Genomic DNA, 19,317 nt, shown 5'->3' on the forward strand with positions numbered 1-19,317 from the left:
AACTTTCACCAATCACTCCTATAACCATCAGAACCCTATGCACCAACTTTCAGCCTCCTACAACTTACGGTTCCAAAGTTCCAAACCTTAACCCTAAACCCTAACCCTAACCCTAACCCTAATAGGGGCTTATTCGCCAATAACTCCGCCCACTTTCCTCAAATCAACTTGAAACTTTCACCAATCACTCCGATAACCATCAGAACCCTATGCACCAACTTTCAGCCTCTTACAACCTCCGGTTCCAAAGTTCCAAACCCGAACCCTAAACCCGAAACCCTAACCCTAACCCTAACCATAACCCTAACCCTAACCCTAATAGGGGCTTATTTGCCAATAACTCCACCCAATTTCCTACAATCAACTTGAAACTTTCACCAATCACTCAGATAACCATCAGAACCCTATGCACCAACTTTCAGCCTTTTTCACCTTACGGTTCCAAAGTTCCAAACCCTAACCCTAACCCTAACCCTAATAGGGGCTTATTCGCCAATAACTCCGCACACTTTCCTCAAATTAACTTGAAACTTTCACCAATCACTCCAATAACCATCAGAACCCTGTGCAACAACTTTCAGCCTTTTACATCTTACGGTTCCAAAGTTCCAAACCCTAACCCTAAACCCTAACCCTAACCCTAACCCTAATAGGGGCTTATTCGCCAATAACTCCGCCCACTTTCCTCCAATCAACTTCAAACTTTCACCAATCACTCCGATAACCATCAGAACCCTATGCACCAACTTTCAGCCTCTTACAACCTACGGTTCCAAAGTTCCAAACCCTAACCCTAAACCCTAACCCTAACCCTAACCCTAACCCTAAACCCTAACCCTAACCCTAATAGGGGCTTATTTGCCAATAACTCCGCCCCCTTTTCTGCAATTAACTTGAAACTTTCAACAATCACTCCGATAACCATCAGAACCCTATGCACCAACTTTCAGCCTCTTACAACTTACTTTTCCAAAGTTGCAAACCCTAACCCTAAACCCTAACCCTAACCCTAACCATAACCCTAACCCTAACCCTAATAGGGGCTTATTTGCCAATAACTCCGCCCAATTTCCTCCAATCAACTTGAAACTTTCACCAATCACTCCGTTAACCATCAAAACCCTATGCACCAACTTTCAGCCTTTTACACCTTACGGTTCCAAAGTTCCAAACCCTAACCCTAAACCCTAACCCTAACCCTAACCCTAACCCTAAACCCTAACCCTAACCCTAATAGGGGCTTATTCGCCAAGAACTCCACCCACTTTCCTCCAATCAACTTCAAACTTTCACCAATCACTCCGATAACCATCAGAACCCTATGCACCAACTTTCAGCCTCTTACAACCTACGGTTCCAAAGTTCCAAACCCTAACCCTAAACCCTAACCCTAACCCTAACCCTAACCCTAAACCCTAACCCTAACACTAACCCTAATAGGCGCTTATTTGCCAATAACTCCGCCCCCTTTTCTGCAATTAACTTGAAACTTTCAACAATCACTCCGATAACCATCAGAACCCTATGCACCAACTTTCAGCCTCTTAAAACTTATGGTTCCAAAGTGTCAAACCCTAACCCTAAACCCTAACCCTAACCCTAACCCTAATAGGGGCTTATTCGCCAATAACTCCGCCCACTTTCCTCCAATCAACTTAAAACTTTCACCAATCACTCCGATAACCATCAGAACCCTATGCACCAACTTTCAGCCTTTTACACCTTACGGTTCCAAAGTTCCAAACCCTAACCCTAAAACCTAACCCTAACCCTAACCCTAATAGGGGCTTATTCGCCAATAACTCCGCCCACTTTCCTCCAATCAACTTGAAACTTTCACCAATCACTCCGATAACCATCAGAACCCTATGCACCAACTTTCAGCCTCTTACAACCTATGGTTCCAAAGTTCCAAACCCTAACCCTAAACCCTAACCCTAACCCTAACCCTAAACCCTAACCCTAACACTAACCCTAATAGGGGCTTATTTGCCAATAACTCCGCCCCCTTTTCTGCAATTAACTTGAAACTTTCAACAATCACTCTGATAACCATCAGAACCCTATGCACCAACTTTCAGCCTTTTACACCTTACGGTTCCAAAATTCCAAACCCTAACCCTAAACCCTAACCCTAACCCTAACCCTAACCCTAATAGGGGCTTTTTCACCAATAACTCCGCCCACTTTCCTCAAATCAACTTGAAACTTTCACCAATCGCTCCGATAACCATCAGAACCCTATGCACCAACTTTCAGCCTCTTACAACTTACGGTTCCAAAGTTGCAAACCCTAACCCTAAACCCTAACCCTAACCCTAATAGGGGCTTATTCGCCAATAACTCCGCCCACTTTCCTCCAATCAACTTAAAACTTTCACCAATCACTCCGATAACCATCAGAACCCTATGCACCAACTTTCAGCCTTTTACACCTTACGGTTCCAAAGTTCCAAACCCTAACCCTAAAACCTAACCCTAACCCTAACCCTAATAGGGGCTTATTCGCCAATAACTCCGCCCACTTTCCTCCAATCAACTTGAAACTTTCACCAATCACTCCGATAACCATCAGAACCCTATGCACCAACTTTCAGCCTCTTACAACCTATGGTTCCAAAGTTCCAAACCCTAACCCTAAACCCTAACCCTAACCCTAACCATAACCCTAACCCTAACCCTAATAGGGGCTTATTTGCAAATAACTCCGCCCAATTTCCTCCAATCAACTTGAAACTTTCACCAATCACTCCGATAACCATCAGAACCCTATGCACCAACTTTCAGCCTTTTACACCTTACGGTTCCAAAGTTCCAAACCCTAAACCTAAACCCTAACCCTAACCCTAACCCTAACCCTAAACCCTAACCCTAACCCTAATAGGGGCTTTTTTGCCAATAACTCCGCCCCCTTTTCTGCAATTAATTTGAAACTTTCAAGAATCACTCCGATAACCATCAGAACCCTATGCACCAACTTTCAGCCTCTTACAACTTACGGATCCAAAGTTGCAAACCCTAACCCTAAACCCTAACCCTAACCCTAACCCTAATAGGGTCTTATTCGCCAATAACTCCGCCCACTTTCCTCCAATTAACTTGAAACTTTCACCAATCACTCCGATAACCATCAGAACCCTATGCACCAACTTTCAGCCTTTTACACCTTACGGTTTTAAAGTTCCAAACCCTAACCCTAAACCCGAAACCCTAACCCTAACCCTAATAGGGGCTTATTCGCCAATAACTCCGCCCACTTTCCTCAAATCAACTTCAAACTTTCACCAATCACTCCGAAAACCATCAGAACCCTACGCACCAACTTTCAGCGTCTTACAACTTACGGTTCCAAAGTTCCAAACCCTAACCCTAAACCCTAACCCTAACCCTAACCATAAACCTAACCCTAACCCTAACCCTAACAGGGGCTTATTTGACAATAAATCCGCCCAATTTCCTCAAATCAACTTCAAACTTTCACCAATCACTCCGATAACCATCAGAACCCTATGCATAAACTTTCAGCCTTTTACACCTTACGGTTCCAAAGTTCCAAACCCTAACCCTAAACCCTAACCCTAATAGGGGCTTATTCGCCAATAACTCCGCCCACTTTCTTCCAATCAACTTGACACTTTCACCAATCACTCCGATAACCATCAGAACCCCATGCACGAACTTTCAGCCTCTTACAAATTACGGTTCCAAAGTTCCAAACCCTAACCCTAAACCCTAACCCTAACCCTAACCCTAACCTTATAGGGGCTTATTCGCAAATAACTCCACCCACTTTCCTCCAATCAACTTGAAACTTTCACCAATCACTCCGATAACCATCAGAACCCTATGCACCAACTTTCAGCCTCTTACAACCTACGGTTCCAAAGTTCCAAACCCTAACCCTAAACCCTAACCCTAACCCTAACCCTCAACACTAACCCTAACACTAAGCATAACCCTAACCCTAACCCTAATAGGGGCTTATTTGCAAATAACTCCGCCCAATTTCCTCCAATTAACTTGAAACATTCACCAATCACTCCGATAACCATAAGAACCCTATGCACCAACTTTCAGCCTTTTACACCTTACGGTTCCAAAGTTCCAAACCCTAACCCTAACCCTAACCCTAACCCTAACCCTAAAAGGGGCTTATTCTCCAATAACTCCGCCCACTTTCCTCCAATCAACTTGAAACTTTCACCAATCACTCCGATAACCATCATAACCCTATGCACCAACTTTCAGCCTCTTACAACCTACGGTTCCAAAGTTCCAAACCCTAACCCTAAACCCTAACCCTAACCCTAACCCTAAACCCTAACCCTAACACTAACCCTAATAGGGGCTTATTTGCCAATAACTCCGCCCCCTTTTCTGCAATTAACTTGAAACTTTCAACAATCACTCTGATAACCATCAGAACCCTATGCACCAACTTTCAGCCTTTTACACCTTACGGTTCCAAAATTCCAAACCCTAACCCTAAACCCTAACCCTAACCCTAACCCTAACCCTAATAGGGGCTTTTTCACCAATAACTCCGCCCACTTTCCTCAAATCAACTTGAAACTTTCACCAATCGCTCCGATAACCATCAGAACCCTATGCACCAACTTTCAGCCTCTTACAACTTACGGTTCCAAAGTTGCAAACCCTAACCCTAAACCCTAACCATAACCCTAACCCTAACCCTAATAGGGGCTTATTTGCTAATAACTCCGCCCAATTTCCTCCAATCAACTTGAAACTTTCACCAATCACTCCGATAACCATCAGAACCCTATGCACCAACTTTCAGCCTCTTACAACTTACGGTTCCAAAGTTCCAAACCCTAACCCTAAACCCTAACCCTAACCCTAATAGGGGCTTATTCGCCAATAACTGCGCCCACTTTCCTCCAATCAACTTGAAACTTTCACCAATCACTCCGATATCCATCAGAACCCTATGCACCAACTTTCAGCCTTTTACACCTTACGGGTCCAAAGTTCCAAACCCTAACCCTAAACCCTAACCCTAACCCTAACCCTAACCCTAATAGGGGCTTTTTCGCCAATAACTCCGCCCACTTTCTTCAAATCAACTTGAAACTTTCACCAATAACTCCGATAACATCAGAACCCTATGCACCAACTTTCAGCCTCTTACAACTTACTTTTCCAAAGTTGCAAACCCTAACCCTAAACCCTAACCCTAACCCTAACCATAACCCTAACCCTAACCCTAATAGGGGCTTATTTGCCAATAACTCCGCCCAATTTCCTCCAATCAACTTGAAACTTTCACCAATCACTCCGTTAACCATCAGAACCCTATGCACCAACTTTCAGCCTTTTACACCTTACGGTTCCAAAGTTCCAAACCCTAACCCTAAACCCTAACCCTAACCCTAACCCTAAACCCTAACCCTAACCCTAACCCTAATAGGGGCTTATTCGCCAATAACTCCACCCACTTTCCTCCAATCAACTTCAAACTTTCACCAATCACTCCGATAACCATCAGAACCCTATGCACCAACTTTCAGCCTCTTACAACCTACGGTTCCAAAGTTCCAAACCCTAACCCTAACCCTAACCCTAACCCTAAACCCTAACCCTAACACTAACCCTAATAGGGGCTTATTTGCCAATAACTCCGCCCCCTTTTCTGCAATTAACTTGAAACTTTCACCAATCACTCCGATAACCATCAGAACCCTATGCACCAACTTTCAGCCTCTTACAACTTACGGTTCCAAAGTTGCAAACCCTAACCCTAAACCATAACCCTAACCCTAACCCTAATAGGGGCTTATTTGCAAATAACTCCGCCCAATTTAATCCAATCAACTTGAAACTTTCACCAATCACTCCGATAACCATCAGAACCCTATGCACCAACTTTCAGCCTTTTACACCTTACGGTTCCAAAGTTCCAAACCCTAACCCTAAAACCTAACCCTAACCCTAACCCTAATAGGGGCTTATTCGCCAATAACTCCGCCCACTTTCCTCCAATCAACTTGAAACTTTCACCAATCACTCCGATAACCATCAGAACCCTATGCACCAACTTTCAGCCTCTTACAACCTATGGTTCCAAAGTTCCAAACCCTAACCCTAAACCCTAACCCTAACCCTAACCATAACCCTAACCCTAACCCTAATAGGGGCTTATTTTCAAATAACTCCGCCCAATTTCCTCCAATCAACTTGAAACTTTCACCAATCACTCCGATAACCATCAGAACCCTATGCACCAACTTTCAGCCTTTTACACCTTACGGTTCCAAAGTTCCAAACCCTAACCCTAAACCCTAACCCTAACCCTAACCCTAATAGGGGCTTATTCGCCAATAACTCCGCCCCCTTTCCTCCAATCAACTTGAAACTTTCACCAATCACTCCGATAACCATCAGAACCCTATGCACCAACTTTCAGCCTCTTACAACCTACGGTTCCAAAGTTCCAAACCCTAACCCTAAACCCTAACCCTAACCCTAACCCTAAACCTAAACCCTAACCCTAACACTAACCCTAATAGGGGCTTATTTGCCAATAACTCCGCCCCCTTTTCTGCAATTAACTTGAAACTTTCACCAATCACTCCGATAACCATCAGAACCCTATGCACCAACTTTCAGCCTCTTACAACTTACGGTTCCAAAGTTGCAAACCCTAACCCTAAACCCTAACCATAACCCTAACCAAAACCCTAATAGGGGCTTATTTGCCAATAACTCCGCCCAATTTCCTCCAATCAACTTGCAACTTTCACCAATCACTCCGATAACCATCAGAACCCTATGCACCAACTTTCAGCCTTTTACACCTTACGGTTCCAAAGTTCCAAACCCTAACCCTAAACCCTAAACCTAACCCTAACCCTAATCCTAACCCTAACACTAACCCTAATAGGGGCTTATTTGCCAGTAACTCCGCCCACTTTCCTCAAATTAACTTGAAACTTTCAACAATCACTCCAATAACCATCATAACCCTATGCACTAACTTTCAGCCTCATACACCTTACGGTTCCAAAGTTCCAAACCCTAACTCTAACCCTAACCCTAGCCCTAATAGGGGCTTATTCGCCAATAAGTCCGCACACTTTCCTCCAATCAACTTGAAACTTTCACCAATCACTCCTATAACCATCAGAACCCTATGCACCAACTTTCAGCCTCTTACAACTTACGGTTCCAAAGTTCCAAACCTTAACCCTAAACCCTAACCCTAACCCTAACCCTAATAGGGGCTTATTCGCCAATAACTCCACCCACTTTCCTCAAATCAACTTGAAACTTTCACCAATCACTCCGATAACCATCAGAACCCTATGCACCAACTTTCAGCCTCTTACAACCTACGGTTCCAAAGTTCCAAACCCTAACCCTAAACCCGAAACCCTAACCCTAACCCTAACCATAACCCTAACCCTAACCCTAATAGGGGCTTATTTGCCAATAACTCCGCCCAATTTCCTACAATCAACTTGAAACTTTCACCAATCACTCAGATAACCATCAGAACCCTATGCACCAACTTTAAGCCTTTTTCACCTTACGGTTCCAAAGTTCCAAACCCTAACCCTAACCCTAACCCTAACCCTACACCTTACTGTTCCAAAGTTCCTCACCCTAACCCTAACCCTAACCCTAATAGGGGCTTATTCGCCAATAACTCCGCACACTTTCCTCAAATTAACTTGAAACTTTCACCAATCACTCCGATAACCATCAGAACCCTATGCACCAACTTTCAGCCTCTTACAACTTACGGTTCCAAAGTTCCAAACCCTAACCCTAACCCTAAACCCTAACCCTAATAGGGGCTTATTTGCCAATAACTCCGCCCCCTTTGCTCCAATCAACTTGAAACTTTCACCAATCACTCTGCCGACAATCATAACCCTATGCACCAACTTACAGCCTCCTAAACCTTACAGTTCCAAAGTCCCTAACCCTAAACCCTAAACCCTAATCCTAACCCTAAACCTAAACCCTAACCCTAATAGTTATGGAGAAAGTTTCAAGTTTATACTTGATATTATACTATGTTGTATATAATACTAGTTTTAAGTTTACTAACTCTAACCCTAACTCCAATTAGGGTTAGGGTTAGGGTTTGGACTGTGCACTTCCCTCTTCCACCTAGGTGGGAGTCTGAAAAACCCTAAAACCGAACCCTAATCGGGGTTAGGGTTAGGGTTTGGGGTTTAACCAACCCTCACCCTCATACCCTTAACCGTAAACTCAAGAAAGAGCAAAGAAAACTCAAGTCAGACAATAATATATTATGTAGGCAACAGCATAAAGAAGAAACAATTCCTTTTTTTAAATGAGTAGATATGTTCATTTTTAAGCCACACTCAATTCCTATTCCAATACATAGTCTATTTATGTGTTTTTTTGAGGGTCATTAAAGTTCTTCTTTTAGTCATCTAAGGAGATTTAATGATGATGTGGATGACTAGAATGTAGTTAAAATTGGAGGAGACACCCAGGGCATGGGAGCCCCGCCGGTTACAGATGGCAGTCTCCCAATACATCCCCATGCACTACCCCAAGCCCTCAATGTCTACGATGTGATTAAAATTGGGGGGTCCAGCCCTTCAAGGTGTAGTGTCACATGAGATGTCGTGTTATGGGACAGAGAGGAGATGACACAGGCTGAGGCATGAGCCACACCCGCAGGGGGCCAGCTTACAAACTGTTCCTGCTGGCCACCCCGCTGGCCACCCTGTCACCACCGCAACCAGCCAACAGGGAGTCTAGCCTACCTGGTCCAGGGGTCAAATTGGAGCACCAAGGGGCCGTGTACAGAGTTCCAGGCAGAGGGTCCACTACCCCGCCTTGCGAGGGCAGGGAGGGCCTCCTGGACATCTATCTTGGGAGGTGTTCCAGGCATGCCTAACTGGGAGGCCCAGAGGCCGACCCAGGACACGCTGAAGGCTGGCTTGGGAACGCCTTGGGATTCCACGGAAGAGCTGGTGGAAGTGGCTGAGAAGAGGACAGTCTGGGCTTCCTTGTTCAGGCTGCTGCCCCCGCGATGCAGACCAACCAAATAAAGTGGAGGACAACGACGACAACAAGTTAAAATAGTGAACTCAAATTGGCATCAAAAGGATAAATACACTGATGGTAGGCAACTGAATGTAGAAGAAACAAATTCCAATGCAATTTATGATTCCTTCTAACATTACATAGACACGTTTTAAAAAGAGAGTTCACCATAAAAAGCCACGCAGCCAAATCCAGTACAATTGGAGAGAATGATGACCACTTGTGAAACAATAAAAAGAGAAGGAAAAACAAACGCAAAATCTATCCTGCTGGTGTGGTGAAATCCAAGAGTCCCTGAGCCAGGACATTAAAATTTAAACACAAAAGAGGGCACTGACAACATGTATCTGTTGGGCTGGTTTCCCAAACCTGATCGATTGATTGCTGCAGTTCTAATTTGGAGTTTACCAACTTAGAGAACAGCTGCCGTTAAACACAGAAGAAGAATGATTTTTATCAAGAAGTTAGATACAAATATTGAAATGTAAAAAATCATGACAAATGGCAAATGATGTGTTTTTGTTTTATGCCTTCAATCATTCTAAGAATAACATAAGACAGAGAAACATCTATTTAAACTGTATTTTTGCTCTTTCTGTTAGATAGATGAATGTAGATAACATCCACTCAAAATAGTAAAACACATGGGTGGTGATATAAGTAGAGCCTCTACATGTAAACAAAAGCACTGATCACTTTAAAAGAGTACAGAAAGTTTATTAAAAGACAAGTTTATAAGGACAGTAAAAAAAATGTGTGTACGGCTGTTGACACTTTAATTCAGCTGTAGAAGAAGAAGACCTTCACTGTGAAAATTCATCCTGTGTGTTACAGCCACCCCTCCAGGATGGTCAGGGACCAACTTCAGTCCTGGTCCCGATACACCAGAAATCCAACCAATCCCTCACATCGCAACAGTGTATTTGTTTCAGCAGCACCCAGGAGCACAGCGTCCTGCCTGAGCCATTGTGTCTGTGTAGCAGCTGGTAATGAGCATATACTGCATGTGTACGATGACTAAAGGTACTTCAACAGAGGCTCCAGCTGATGTCACATATTTCTCCATCAGTTTGATGACAGCACTGATATCAGAAACTCCGCCCACTCATTCATTTTCACATATCTATAAGATAATTCAGTGTTTGATCAGGGATCAATCCATCAATATAAAGATCAGTAATTGGTACCAAGTGGATCTTTTCATGGCGGCCTCAGACAAAATAAGATCAGCCCTCATACTGTCATATCCAATGGTGGCTCCATTATTTCAGGTTAATCCTGTTTCTTTCCGATTACGTTTTCTCTTCTGATTTCTTGTCTTTTCCTAGCCTCTTAATTTGCTTCCTCGGGCACCTGGGGTGGGAAGCTTGAGACAAGAGATGATGGACCACCAGAGCAGGCCACTGGCTCCCCTCCTGATAGTTTTACCTCATCTGTATAGCACGATGGGTGATGTCTATGGTTTATTGGGGCAGAGTTAACTACGGTTGTGGCATTCAAAAAAGAAATTGCATTCATGGTATTTTGGTGCCAGGATTTCCTTCAGGACCCTGTTCTTCTAGAGAGGGGTGTGACGGTTCGCTGGCTGGTGTCTCTCAAGTTTTTTGTGTTGCAGCAGGTATCTGGTTGGGGGAGGGGGCAGTTCATTCCTCCTCGTTGGAAGCCCCTGGGCCCTGTGCTCTCTACATACAGACCCCGCCTTGCTCACCAGGAGCCTCTCTTGCTCTTCATCCATAGTCACTTTGATTTTCAGTAGCCAACATCTCTTCCTTACACCTCCCTTACACTCATACACACACATATACACACACCACTGACATCGCATTGCTCTCTTAGTCAATTTTGGTTTATCGTTGGGTTTTTGCATTAAATAAATTCATAATTTGGCCTTCAACCTGCGTCTCCCACTTTTGTCACACTTCAAAGCCACGTCGTGCCAAGGTGGTTTCTCCTCAGTGTGCGTTCTCATGTGTCTTTTTAAATGCCCATTTACTGAGAATGTCTTGCCACAAACTGAACAGGGGAATGGTTTTTCTCCAGTATGTGTTCTCATGTGTCTTTTCAGACCTCCCTTTTCTGAGAATCTTTTGGAACAAATTGAGCAGGAGAATGGTTTCTCCCCTGTGTGTGTACTCATGTGTCTTCTCAGATGTCCCTTTTCTGAAAATCTTGTGGCACAAACTGAGCATGGGTATGGTTTCTCCCCAGTATGCGTTCTCATGTGTGATTCCATTTGTCCCTTTACTGAGAATCTCTTTGCACAAACTGAACAGGGGAATGGTTTCTCTCCAGTATGTGTTCTCATGTGTCTTTTCAGATGTTCCTTGACTGAGAATCTTGTGCAACAAACTGGGCAGGGGAATGGTTTCTCTCCAGTGTGCATTCTCAAGTGTCTTTTCAGACATCCTTTTTCTGAGAATCTTTTGCCACAAACTGTGCAGGGGAATGGTTTCTCCCCAGTATGTGTTTTCATGTGTCTGTTCAGACAACCCTTAACAGAAAATCTTTTGCTACAAACTGAGCAGGGGAACGGTTTCTCTCCAGTGTGTGTTTTCACGTGTGATTCCAGATGTCCCTTAACAGAGAATCTTTTGCCACAAACTGAGCATGGGAATAGTTTCTCCTCAGTGTGTGTTCCCATGTGTGTATCCAAACTACTTCTGTAACTGAAGGTTTTACTGCATGTTGAGCACCTAAAGGGATGCTCATCCTCACTGACTTCAGTCTCAGCTTCAGAAGAATCTGACATCTCGTCGTCATTTTGGGGTTGCACAAGTGTACTTGGATCGACAATGCTGGCTGGTTCTGGTTCTGATCCTCCATACTCTTCTCCATCGGCTTCTGTTTTCAGTTGATGAATTGGGCTGCTGCTCAGAGACTCAGTTTTCAAGTTCTCCTCAGTTAGACTCTGATGAAGCTGTGGGAATGGAGGTTTCTCTTCGTCCCCTTCACTCTTCACAGGGACCAGAGTGAAGGGGAACTTGGTGATATCAGCCTCCTCCTGCCCTTGAAGCTGCCCTCCCTCCTCACTGATCCAGAGCTCCTCCCACTCCTCTTTAATGTGCGGGGGCTCTGGGTCCTGAAGCTCAGGGGGAACCTCTTCTTTGATCACCAGCAGCTGCTCCACAGCTGCAGGACACAAACAGCAACATCAGAAATCTCTTCATTTGACTCTGAAATAGCAGTGCAACAGACAGAAACAGAAATCAATTCAATGAAAAGAGACATCCTGCTACTGACGACCAGTCAGCAAACTGGGAATAGAAACGCTGGGTTCAGATGCTTGGATCAACGTTGTGTCACCCTGGTCAAAGGTCATAGGTCCCCTCCGCTAAATGTTTTTGTCCATTCATCATCACATCTGCTAGTCGGAATGTTAATTTCTATAATGTGATACATACCTAATGATACCGAGAACCAGAGGTGAGTGAGCTAAGCCAAGTTATATCTGCCCCCCCCCCCCGACCTTGCCATATTTTCTCATCCAAGACATCTGGCAAGCATAACCAAAGAAAGGGTCCTTGCTGAGAAGGACCGTGGTGATCCTCAGCAGTGGCTGCCTGTCTGCAGCTGAACAGCTGTATAATCACACAAATGCAGAACTCCATCCTGCTCTCTATGGAGCAGCAGGAGGACACCTGCAGGTTCAGTGGGGGGTGGGAACTCCTGAGTGCTTCTCGGTAGTGAGGTCTCTATTGTGCTTTCTTGATGACTGCAGTGGTTTTGCCACTCCAGGTCAGATCCTCCTGTATGTGCACACCCAAGACCTTCAGAGCAGCCCTGCAGCTGCAGGTGGAGCAGAGAGGAGAGCTGTGGCTAGAACCAAATTTAACAAATTTAACAGGCGAAGGCCTGAGGGAACAAGTGCCTCTTCAACAAAGATTTAAACGATTCCAGGGTTTGGGCCCTGTGGAGATGTATTGGGAGCAAGTTCCCCAGAGTGGGAGCTGCCACAATGAAAGCCCTACTCCCACTGCTTGTGCGGGGGACAGTGAGGAGACCCAGGTTGGCAGACTGCAGATTCTGTGAGGGATGGTGAACATGAAGGAGGTCAGTTAGATACTGAGGGGCCAGTGCATGCAGAGATTTGTAGGTGAGGATGAGGAGTTTGAAGATAATCCCGAATTTGACAGGGAGCCAGTGCAACTGTTTGAGGGAGGGGGTGATGTGCTGCCAGGGTTTGGTGTGGGTGAGAACCCTGGCAGCCAAGTTTTGCACATGTTGAAGCCTGTCCAGAGTTTTATTGGTGATCCCCTGTAGGATGGCATTACAGTAGTCCAGACGTGAGGTGATGAAGGCATGTATGAGGGTTTCAGCAACAGAATCAGAGAGTGATGGCCGGAGTCTGGAGATGTTTGAGATGGAAGAAGGCAGATTTAGATGTGTAAATCAAATGAAAGGGTTTAGTCCAGGATAACACCAAGGTTGCAGATCTCCATGGACAGTGAGGTGGAGACACCATCCACTGAGAGGACAAGATCTACAACCCTGTGAAGCAGAGAGTTAGGAGCAATAGCAATGACTTCTGTTTTCTGGGTGCTGAGTTGGAGCAGATTGGTGGTCACCTAGGATTTTATTTCATGCAGGCAGTTAATAAGAGATTGTGGGGGGAGCTGGGTGGAAGGTGATGTGCTGAGATACAGTTAGGAATCATCAACATAACAGTGGAAATTTAAACCTTGGAGGTGGATGACCTGACAAAGTGGGAGCATGTAGATGGTGAAGAGGAGGGGACCAAGGACAGAACCTTGTGACACACCGTAGTCAACTAATGTTTATGCCTGTAGCAATACTATATTCTAAAATTAATGTATTTATGATTATTACTTCATGATGTCTTTTTTGCACTGGACTGCACTTAATTTTGTTGTACCTTGGGTTTGGCTGAATTTCACTTTGGAGGATAGAGACTCAGCCACATGTAGCAGATGCCACAAAACTATGGCATGTAAGGGCGGTAGCGCCTCTAAATTAGTGTTTGGCAAATAAAAGGAGTTTATTTAAAAGCAGAGCAATGCACCGCATTTGATTACTGATGTGACGCTCGGCCAAGCACTTCATCAGCAGCCTTTCCTTTTCAGGGAGGTCTGATAATTAATTCAACGTCAACCTAAAACTTTGCATATAAAGTAGTGAGGCTGACAAACATGGTTACCATTCAACCACGTGTGTAGCAATGTGTGGTAAGTCTTATAATTCCACTGCGCGTCTGCTGACTTTCTGGGTTCAGAGTTAAGCATTTTTAGACCAAACATAATGAAATTTTAGGTTGGAAATCTGGCTGTTTGAAGACTTTTCTAGGCCTTAATTTAAGTTTCTAAATTTGAGACTTTTTGACCCTACAGGAACCCTGATTTAACCCAAGTGTTTTATCAGATTAAACTAGCCTAAAGGTTACATTTGGCTAATGTGTTAAAAGTAATTTCCTGGATTGTTAATGGAATACAGAACAAAGATAAAAGACATAAAATACTATCACACCTTAAAAGTTTAGATTGTGATGTTGCTCTCCTGCAAGAGACACACATGGATCTAGTAGCCTCCTTAAAGCTCAAGCAAAGATGGGTCGGATAGGTAGACTCCTCACCAGGGGTTGGAGGTACAAAAGGCGTCAGTATCTTATTTAAAAAACAAACTTTTAATTTGATCAATATGGTGGAAGACAAGGAAGGTCGATACTTACTGGTTCATGGCACAAAACAAAAACAGCACAAGTTAGGTTTATATGTCCATTAAGTGCGTTAGTGGCACAGTATGCTGACAACCCCATATTGTATGGAGGTGACTTTAACATGGTCATTGTGGGCTCCGTCAACCGGTCCAGCCGACCACTACCAGCTGACAGGTCTATGTCCTCAGCTTTCAAAGAGCTATTGGATTCACTGTCTTTGGCTGATGCTTGGCGTCTCTTGTATCCCGATTCTCGAGAGTATACATTCCACTCAGGTGTTCATAATTCTTACTCTAGAATTGACTACATACTAATCTCCAGCTCTATCATTGAAAATGTAATTAACTGTGAAATACATAATATTATCCTATCCTATCATGCACCCATTTCAGTTACTCTTTGTTCAACCAATAAGAAAGCAAGATGCAATCAATGGAGAATGAACAATTCACTGTTAAAGGACAACAACTTCACTTCCGTGATTAGAGACCGAATCAAAGAATTCATATTATTAAATACAGTGGTCCCTCGCTATAACGCGGTTCACCTATCGCGGCCTCGCTGTTTCGTGGATTTTTTTAGTGTAATTTTGCATGCTTTTTTTTACAGCGTACAGTATGAACGTGCATTGTGTTCGGCATCTTGATTGGCTAAGGGAGAACCGCACGTGTTCTGCGTCCTGATTAGCTAAGAGAGTACAGAATGTGTTTGCAGTTCCAGGACAAAGAGGCACCGTCAGAGGAACTGTGAAATACGTGTGAGTTACTGGTAATAATTTCTTATGAGTTAAACCTCGCAGATTGATCATTAAAATTAAATTTGTTAAAAATGTTTGGGCTTGGAAACAGGTTTTGATCTTTGGTTTCATTTACTAATATTGTACTTATTTTTTTAAATCTGCAAAAGTTTGAACTTTGAGAGTGTTTAAATAAGAGAGAACTGTGAGAAAATGTTAACGCCTGTCTGAAAAAAGTGTATAAAAGTGTGTGGTTAGGGGTTTTACGGCCTTAAAACATGTATAATAATTGTAAAAAAAATAAAGCTGATTACTTCGCAGATTTCGTCTATTGCAGGTTATTTTTAGAACGTACCCCCGTGTTAAACGAGGGACCACTGTATACATTCTGTACCCAATATTCAAATCGTATGGGAGGCTTTCAAAGCTAGTTGTCGTGGTTGGATCATAAGTTATGCTTCAGCTAAATATAAGAAAGCAAAGGAAAACAAAACGATGCTAATGGTAGAACTTAAAGCATTAGAAAGACAACAGATGTTGGACCCAAACAATGTGGCTTGTAGAAAAGAGCTATTAAGCATTAGGGCAGACTTACAGTCTATATTACATGAAGAGACCGCCTATTCTCTATCACCTCCAGAAACACTTTGAGTATGGTGAAAAAGCCGGTAAGATGTTGGCCCTACAACTCAAACAGTTGGAGAGCAAACAGTCTTGTTACAAAGTTACTTGTGTTGTCTTTTTCCTGTCATTGCCAACAAAGGGTATAGAACAAAGTATTGAGATTAATTTTTGTTGTTGGCCAAATACTTATTTTCTACCATAACTTGGAAATAAATTCTTTAAAAATAGACGATGTCATTTTCTGTTTTTTTCTCATTCTGTCTCTCATAGTTGAGGTGTACCGATGATGAAAATGACAGGCCTCTGCCCTTTTTAAGTGGGAGAACCTGCACTCTATCGATAGATGGTAGGCACCTACAGTCAACATTTCTAGGTTGTTAACTTGTCAGAGAGGACGGTGCTACTCACTGATCCACTGGGGGGGGGGGGGGGTTCTAATGAGAGAAGTAGAACTGAATCAAGTTGACTTGGTTTGACTGGAACGTCTCTTCTGCTGTCCCATGTTGAATGTGTCCAGTATCACGGGGGGGGGGGGGGGGGGCTCCTCCCTGTACTTATGAGGTAGAAAATATCGGCCTTTCACAATGAGCACCCACATTCATGTGAAGAAGGGAATCATGGGGGTTCTACAGTGGAGCGTTATTGATATCCAACCTGGCGGTCGAGACACAAAGGAGCAGTTTTTGAGGCAGTAACATTAATTGATAGACATCGCTATCGGTTGATGCTGCTGGGAGCGACACAACACCGGTTCTCCTGGTCAGTGTGCGGGACTCACCTGCTCTGTACAGCCTGACTCGGGGCTTCACCACGGCATCGAGCAGCAACCTCTGACGGCGGTTCTCCCGCTCGTACTCCGCCACGGTTTCCTCCAGCAGAGCCACGATCTGCTCCGCGGCCGCCGCCAGCCGCTCGGTGAGCAGCGCTCTCAGCACCGGTACTCCAGCCGCTGAGTCTCCTTCTCCCAGCTGCAGCAGGAAGTCTTCAGCGGCGGCGAGGATCCGCTCCTGGACCGACACCCGCAGCAGCTGCGCGGCGCACATGTTGATGTTCTAAGATCGACGCCGGGGGTTTCGCGGACTTCTCCTTCTTTCCTTGTTGATGAGAGGCGTCCCGCTTCTTCTTCTTCTCTTTTTGTGCAGCGCGTATTGATGACGTGTGGTGACGTCCGAAGCCTCGCCAGCCGGCAGTGACCACGTGACTGATTCAGGAACTGTTTCTCTGGCTTGGCGTGAGATTCTAAATCTAAAGCAGTGAAACGCCGTGGTTTCCTCCCTCTGGTTCGCGCGTCTGTTGGAGCTTCGTTTCCAGAGGTGAACCAGCGAGGAAGAGCAGGTTTTCCCCGTCTGGGAACATCTGGAGTTGATTTCTCCTTATCAGCTCTGCTCTAAGTGATGACCCATGGGCGTAGACTTGGGTAGGGACGCTAGGAACACGTCCCTGCCGATATTCAGGTGTCGTCACTACCAATACAACCGCTGTCTGTAGCTTTTAGGCAATTATGATGGCACACAAAGAATTCAATTTTGGTCTCTGCGAGAAGTCCCGCCTCTCACCTCAATGCGCTCCCCTCCCATGAACCAGTCTACCATCCAGTCCCCCATCAAGCTGGCTTGTTCTCCCTGCCTCCCCTTCCAGAAGCTTCCTTCTTCAACTGTTATTAACATTTCCACGTTTCCCACATTTTGCATTGTAAGCTGTTTTCTTGTCTGTAGCAACATCTACTGCACGTCTGTCCGTCCTGGGTGAGGGATCCCTCCTCTGTTGCTCACCCTGAGGTTTCTCAGATTTTTCCCTGTTAAAAGGGTTTTCTATGGAGTTTTTCCTCAGTCGATGTGAGGGTCTAAGGGCAGAGGATGTTGTTATGATGCCATGTGAAGCCTTTGGGACAAACTGTTTGTGAAAACGGGCTATACAAGTACAATTACCCTGCCTTGCCTTGCCTTAATATCGCTCCCTGATAGGCTGCCGGCTTCCCTCTAACTTACATGTGATTGGTTGTCCTCGCTGTCACTCCATCTGCTCCTCAAAGCTCCATGCAACCTGCGGGTGGGAGCGGATGAGAAGCTGTAGCTACACCGGTTCAATGAAATAACGGCCACACATCGCACAGATGTTTTTTGAAGATTTATTGCTCTCTGTCTCTCTCTTCTTCATCAAACACCGTGAAAACTACAAGTAAATAAAACACAAACGAGTATAAAACATCGGCCATGTCTCAGTCTTTTAAAGTCCGTCAAGCAAATGTGTGTCGATAAACAGACCCAAAAACTTTAGCACACTAAATGTGATGAAATCCAATGAAATAACTTACATTGTCCATAAAAAATGCGCATTAACAAAGGTTACACACAAATAAAGGACAAAATAAATGTAATACCGTGTGCTTCTCTGGAACCGTGTGTAGAACAGCTTAAAGTTCTTCTGAATGTCTTCTTTTTTGCCTCCGTGTTGTGTTGACCCATGGCTATGACCCACAATGCCACAGTCATGCACTTTACCCACAACTCCGGTCATGTGACCTGTTACGTCTCAAATCAAATAAACCTTTACATAAAAAATAATTACATTTTAACCAAACATTACCTTTATCGGTCACCTTTTTAACGTATTTATTACATGTTTTAATCATTTTAATGACTGCATGAACTCAAATCGTCAATGAATTTATAACAGATGTATGTACAATACATATCTTAATGAAACCTGTCTCTCAGACAGTTACAGAGGCAGTGCGAGTTCTCTGCGAACTGCGAATAGAAGCTGCCTCCGTGTGTGTGTGTGTGTGTGTGTGTGTGTGTGTGTGTGTGTGTGTGTGTGTGTGTGTGTTGTATAGGATTTGAAGGATGTCAAAGAATAGAAAACTGGATATAAGAGATGTCATGAGGAGTCCAAGTGTGAGTTACTTCAAGGAAGAGGCTCAACAACCCAGATACTTAATAAAAGAGAATACTTGATGCCAAAGAGATTCACTTTTTAAAGTTATTTTTAATTCTTATTTTCATGTCTTTGTGTAGAAGAGAGCAACTGTTTAGAAACACAAATAAATGAATTTTGTGGTGGAAATACAATCAAAGCTCCTCTTCTAGATGATGATGGTGTTTTATGGCTCATGTTTGCTGCTCCATTTTGATTGTTGCTCTCCAGCTTCAGCTCAATAAAAACCTCTTCATCACATCAGTCACATGTGGAGCTGTGTTGTTCCAACAACACTGAGCTCTCAGCTCATAGCAGT

General features: G+C 44.1%; 1 protein-coding gene across 1 annotated transcript in view; it reads right to left on the reverse strand.

Annotated features, from left to right (window-relative positions):
* The window catches only part of LOC147272260 (uncharacterized), a 462,227-nt gene extending 443,684 nt beyond the window's left edge, over nucleotides 1-18,543 (reverse strand). Inside the window, exons 1-2 of the mRNA XM_086206431.1 lie at nucleotides 18,463-18,543; nucleotides 16,861-18,125 (exon numbers count right to left, since the gene is read on the reverse strand). Coding sequence (XP_086062557.1) covers nucleotides 16,861-17,125 — 265 coding nt within the window. The 5' untranslated portion in view covers nucleotides 17,126-18,125; nucleotides 18,463-18,543. The remainder of the gene's footprint in view (nucleotides 1-16,860; nucleotides 18,126-18,462) is intronic.
* Between the last annotated feature and the right edge of the window lie 774 nt (nucleotides 18,544-19,317).

The sequence above is a fragment of the Aulostomus chinensis genome, chromosome 1 (genome assembly GCF_037954235.1).
Source record: "Aulostomus chinensis isolate RoL2024-O1b breed Wild chromosome 1, RoL_Achi_v1.0, whole genome shotgun sequence".
NCBI classification, from domain to species: Eukaryota; Metazoa; Chordata; class Actinopteri; order Syngnathiformes; family Aulostomidae; genus Aulostomus; species Aulostomus chinensis.